Source organism: Buceros rhinoceros, unplaced genomic scaffold (assembly GCF_000710305.1).
Source record: "Buceros rhinoceros silvestris isolate BGI_N320 unplaced genomic scaffold, ASM71030v1 scaffold17438, whole genome shotgun sequence".
In the NCBI taxonomy this organism is placed as follows: Eukaryota; Metazoa; Chordata; class Aves; order Bucerotiformes; family Bucerotidae; genus Buceros; species Buceros rhinoceros.
The window spans coordinates 32,322-38,637 of NW_010428800.1; the positions used below are offsets into that span (position 1 = coordinate 32,322).

Genomic DNA, 6,316 nt, shown 5'->3' on the forward strand with positions numbered 1-6,316 from the left:
CAAGTTGGGTGAAGAGGGAAAAGGAAAAAAGGCTGATAATCTGCACTTTTACAAGAAGTAAATTCTAGCCAAGTTCCTCCCCTTTCAAGGAGCCATTTTCTTTAGCGGGGGTGTTCCCAAACAGAGGTACACCTCATCAAGATCCCTTCAGACTAGAGAAGAATTTGTGCATTCAGTATTTTTCCAAGAAAAAAAACAGCAGCAGTATCCTCTATATCAGCAGATGCTAAAAGCTTGCCAACAAAAAAAATCCAAGTACAGGCTTCACCTTCAAATTCGAGTGGAGCCATAGGTGCTGAATCTGATGTGGTATGCTGTGTTTGAAATCTTAGAGCAGGTAAGGCTGACGAAGGGCTCATTAGTTTTCCAAAGTTGATTAGACACAGTTACAGCAGTAATAACAATGCTTCCTATGTAAAGACAACAAGCAGTAATTTATGCTAAACCAGTATGTACACACTCCTCTGTCAAAGCTGCACAGTTATTTCCTCAGTGACTACAGCTGAACTCTTTCCTACAGGGCCCAATTCACACTTAACCACATGAAAACTCTCATATTCCTTAGATATACCGGGCTGTCAAACTCATTCTACTTCAACAATTCCCATAAAAAAAGTTAGAAGAAATTGGATACGTCTTAAGAAGATTATTATGAGCACTATCTTAAACCAACGCCTTGGCCAGTTCAGGGAGAAAAGGCCAGGACTCCTGGAAGAAATATATGCTAGGAGGCTGAAAGGATACTTATCCACCAGGCCTCCTGAACTGAAAAGGCAAGCACTCCATAACCTTCTGTGGAAGCTAGACAAGGGAGAGCGGGCAGATGGTCCCAATTGCTTCAGCCCACATTTCCCCTTTGATACTTCCAAACAACTCCTCTCAAAAAAACAAACAGAAAAAGCCCCCCAAACTGTGATTTGACTGCACTGAATGATACCTGCCACTTGTCCCAAGTTGATTTATGAACATTAAGACCAGAGAGGCCTTATGCACAGCACATAAAAGCACTGAGAAGAATTTCAATTACCTGATTACAAGCACTACTTAAATATTGCCTGGAAATAAAGGTACAGATGTGGCACTTGGGGACACAGTTTAGTGGTGGACTTGGCAGTGCTGGGTTAACGGTTGGACTTGATGATCTTAAAGGTCTTTTCCAACCTAAATGATTCTATGTCCTTCTTCATAGTTGCTACAGAGAGAGCATTCAGCTCATCAGCTACAAGGTACCAACAAGCCATCCTGAGAAATGACGTTAGAAATTACCTAGTAGACTGCATTTGCCTTGTAGTCTCTGGATCCTCAAACATCTTGACAATAGGCTCTGTTTCAGCTTGAAGCTGCTTCAGCTGTGCGACAACAGTTGTTCTCTTCTCACGCAAAGCTAAACACCGAAACAAAATATAGTTTAACGTAATACCTTAAGTTTTTATAGAAACCAACCTGTAGTTACACAGTGCTGACAGCATATTCAAATATTTCCTTCCAATTCCCACCTCGCTTGTCCTCTCAGTCAAGTCCCAAACCAGAGGTATATAACAATTCATTAACTTAATGAAAAGCTTCTAACAACTGGTTTTTTTCCTCCTGTATGGAGTTCCAAAGTCATGAAAAAGCAGGTATAGCTGGAGCATTCTGTATTAGACAAGGTCTTCAAGCTTCCACTAAGGGAAAAACAACCTTCTAAATAAGTTTGCTTATTCCAAATAAATTTGGAAAGTAGTAATACAGGGCTATGATACTAAGAACATTAATTGTCCTCTAACTGACCAGGTTCTGAAAGCGCATTTTTATATACTTAACTACAGGAAGAATTTAAAGCAACTTAATACGCAAAATTATGATTTGAAATACTACGCATATTTAATTAGAACATTAAACCTTTTATGAAAAATAGTTAGGAAACAGAACTAACAGCTTTAGGACGATTGTTTCACACAGATCCAAATATCCTCACCAAGTGCCACCAGTGCAATAAAGTGAACACCTCAGTAAAATTCAGAAAAGCCTATATGCTTAAAAAACCCTAAAGAAAAAACAGCAGCACCTTGAGACTGGCTGCATGGAGGATCAGAGAAACCAAGACCAAATCCCAGGAGAGAACAGTATGTAGGAAACCATGAGAGTGAGCCACATACCAGGGCACTCAATGCCACAGTGAACCTATCAGACATTTCTTTTGTGATTTGACTACACATGTATTTGTAAAGAAGATTCAAAGTGAGTAACACCATAATGGTGACTGAGCCTAAATCTAAGAACAACTTGCCTGATAGGAAGTGTTCCAGTAAGGAGAAATTATCTCCAACTTCAGATGAATCTTGAGATTGTAAAACAGGAAGGGAAAAACATATGAAATGAAAACCATTCAACTGACCTAAGAGTACAAAAATGTTTTCCTGTGACATCTTCTGGATATGTAAATGTAAGTTGGCCTCAAGGAAGACAGGACAAAAGCAACTACAAATTGTGCAGTGACATTTCTAAGTTTAACAGTTTAAGTGAACTTTGAGTACTTAGAACAGTGAAGTTTTAACCAAAGAAAAAAAAAGTGTAACATTCTAATGAAATCAGCGATTCCACAAATAAAAATTACCTGTCTGAGACACATTCTGGTAAGTGTTTGTGCATGAAGATGACACAGACCAGAAATATCTCAGAGTAAGTTAGAGACCTTTTCATAGAAAGCTGTACAAGCAAGCACCCTGAATAACTGACTCCTCAGGGAAGTATTATCTCTGCTTAAGTTACCTGTATAATGTTCAATAAGAGCCACAGATCAAAGTCATGATATTAAAAAAAAAAATATTCTGCTAAACTGATGATGTAGAGAGATGTTTGAAAAAAGCATAAGGAAAACATTGTGTGGAAATTGTTGGACTATATGAAGGCAGAGGTTTTCCAGTGAATAAATTCATTCAACTTACTTGCAACTATGACTTTATGAAGTTATACACTTATGAACCTGCTTAAATAAGTGGCTGTAATCAGAATATTGCAAACATTATAGAATAGTGACTTTGTGAAAGCGTGTTAAGATTCCTACTTCTTGCGCTCTTTACAACTTTAGGATTTTACTACTGGTACAGTAATATTCTTCTTTAACAGTTAAGAAAGGCTGGAGCAAGAAAAGATTTGAGATTTTTTACAGCCTTGAGATGGTCTGACTTTTTTAATCAGTAGAATTAATAAGTAGCCTAAAGGTGAAGCTATGAAACAACTGTTTCACAGATTACAAAAATGAAAACCTCTGATTCTCATTATGCGTTATTAGACCCATGCATTATTGCCCAGACACCCAAAAACAGCAGCATTTAATACTATTTGATATATACCAAAAATTTGGTCAAAACACTGAATTCAATGCCCATAAGTTTCAGTTCTCTTCAAATATTTCTAAAGAGGCTTACAGTCAACTCTGCTGTTTAACGAGCCTGAAAAGAGTGAGATTCAGAGGCAGACGATCTCCTATCTGACTATGCAAAACCACCTGAGTCTCTTCCTCCTAAGCCACAGGCAAGATAGGCTGTAGTCCCACAGGTTTAGAAAATGTGAGGAAGACCACAAAATGAAAAAAAGACGGAGAAATAGAAAGTGTATATTCGAAGATTAAGGTCAGGAAGAAAAACAAACAAACCAAACAACAACAAAAAAAAAACAAGCCAAAAAAGAGAAACAACTGAAAAAAAAGAAAAACCAAAAAACCCCAAAACCCATGAAAGACAGAAATTAAAGAAAGCAAGATGTTCTAATTTTATCCCTTCCCCATGCACTCCTCAAGAAGATAGATACTTAAGTTAACAGGAAAGTTTCCAAAATCATGGAAAAGACGGTAAGAGATTAAATTTCATATTCATTATGATAACATTAATTATCATTGATTTTCTTCTAAAGAAACAACAATTTACGTGTTGGCAGAAGTGGAGAAAAGATGCATTTTCAAAAACATGTGCATCCTCAAAGTCCGATAATAAGCCATGGACAGCTGGATTAATGGAATTGCTTAAAGTGGAAACCTAGCATTAATATACTGGACACTTTAAAGGAAGAGTTTAGTGACCTCAAATCATTATGCAATAGTGTTTAATTTGTCTGATGAAAACTAAATGCCACTCTATTATGCTATACGTTTGAAGTGCTTGAAATTACCAAATCAGCATTGAAATACTTAAGTCACTGAAAGACTAAGTTGCTGACAGACTAACAAACACAGACTTCCCAGGATTACAGGATTCTATTTATTTCAGTATTGCGCATCCTTTCATTAAGGCAAAAAATCTAGTTTTTGAGTGCAGCAAGCAAATTACCATTACTTATTATTTTAGACAGAAAGGGCGTAAAACAAATTTTACTTCTACGTGAGTAGCTTACCATGTGGAATTTCATCAGAATAAAGATTTTTGTACACATCCATGGCAAAATCCACCATGTTGGTATCACTAAGGAGATCCAGTTTTCCTTGGAGTAGTTCTTTTTCATTGTATATCTGAAAGAGGAATTATTAGCAGATTTCTTTGAATACTGTTAAAAAGCTTCCAATTCATATTATGTAGTTATCTCTACAGCACAGCTTATGTTTTGTTCTGGGTTTTTTTGGTTTGGTTTTGGTTTTTTTTTTTTTCTTTTTCAATTAAACCACTTAAAAAAAAAGAGGAATTATTAGCAGATTTCTTTGAATACTGTTAAAAAGCTTCCAATTCATATTATGTAGTTATCTCTACAGCACAGCTTATGTTTTGTTCTGGGTTTTTTTGGTTTGGTTTTGGTTTTTTTTTTTTTTCTTTTTCAATTAAACCACTTAAAATACAGCCTCTCTACATTTCCTGTCTTGGCAAGATACCAGCAACTTCCTGCTATGTATGAACACAGGAACTTCAAAGACTTGTTAGAAAAAAACCTAACATTTGAGATTACTATTCTTTTAATGGGAATAGTAATTGCTATTACATTTCATAGGGGGAAAAAAAAAAGAAGAAAAATCTCTGCAAACTGTAAGTATTTTAAAAAATGACAACACACCTTGGGCAGAATTTTCTTTCAAAGTTCTGAATGCTTTCCACAAAATAACATGCTGAACAGTGCAAACTAGTCAAATAATTTAAAATGGATCTCAGAAGAGATATTTGAGATCAAACTTTAATTGTAGCATGGATTAATCTAAAATATGTTGCTAGGCCTACGGCATAAGAGGACATTTAGTTTAGCTTGTGCAATTGGATGGTGTTCTTCTAAACTTGTCAAATTGCTTTCTAAGGTTCCTGCCTTATAATTTAGCCACGAGTTATAAAATGCTGTTAGGTCTTCAAGATGTAGGTGGGGGCCTAAACTTAAGGATATCTTTAAAATACACTTGCATGATGGCTGTATTACAAATTCACAACACCACAAGTGTTGTGACAAGTCAGACACAGAACCTGCTCTGAAGATTACATTGTTCAAGATTAACACTACAAAAACAGCAGTTTAAATAATTTCAGCTGATTTACAAATGCCAAAATACTGAAAGTGCTCCCAAGATGACACAGATCGAGCACAGTCCATACACTAGACACGAAAACTGATTAGGTCAAGCTGCCGGAATGTATGCATGACAGTTGGTTCATTTCCGAAGGTTAAAATAGTATCTATTTTAAATTCATAGCCTATGTAATTTTAATTTTTTTTTCCATTTTAAAATGGATCAGAGGAGTGCTTCAGGCAGTTTAAATTGGTAAGAGTTTAGTCTAAAGTATCTCCAGCGTTACTGGGTTCTTCAAAGTGACGTAATTAAATATCTATAAAAAGGCCAGCAAAGGACAGCACTAGAAGGGACTTATGTGTGTTTTAAACACAAATTCGTAATGACGACGGTTTAAAATGAAAGTTAATTAGCGACACTATGTACACTGATGCAAGCCCACACACCGCCCTGAAACTCCACGGCTGAGGGGCAGCACGAGTGACAGCACAAGGGACATCGGCCGCAGACGAGGCACAGGGCTAACGCGGGCTGGCTCACACTGTCGGAAAGTGGGCAGAAAACGAACTGCTGCTGTGAGGGAGAGCTTTTTCCTCCCCCGAGTAAGGGGAAAGGAAAGGAACGAGGCCAAACCCGAGGAAGGGGAAGAGGAGTTCTCTCTGGCAAGAGGGCAGCCCGGGGAGCTGCGCTGCGGAAGGAGCAGCTGTCCCAGGCCTCCTCCCGACCCACGGCCCTGGGCCCTTGGGCCCTGCTCTCCCCCCTCATGAGAAAAGCCCACAGGCCTCCTCCTCACCCTCCCCCCACACAGCACAGAAGCCCCAAGCTCCTTCCTCAGGAAGGGCGCTACCAGCTCGCCCC

The 6,316-nt window shown here is 37.9% G+C and overlaps 1 protein-coding gene across 1 annotated transcript in view; it reads right to left on the reverse strand.

Moving 5' to 3' along the window:
* The window catches only part of EIF3E (eukaryotic translation initiation factor 3, subunit E), a 25,831-nt gene that overhangs the window by 19,114 nt on the left and 401 nt on the right, over positions 1 to 6,316 (reverse strand). Inside the window, exons 2-3 of the mRNA XM_010142420.1 lie at positions 4,372 to 4,486; positions 1,267 to 1,384 (exon numbers count right to left, since the gene is read on the reverse strand). Coding sequence (XP_010140722.1) covers positions 1,267 to 1,384; positions 4,372 to 4,486 — 233 coding nt within the window. The remainder of the gene's footprint in view (positions 1 to 1,266; positions 1,385 to 4,371; positions 4,487 to 6,316) is intronic.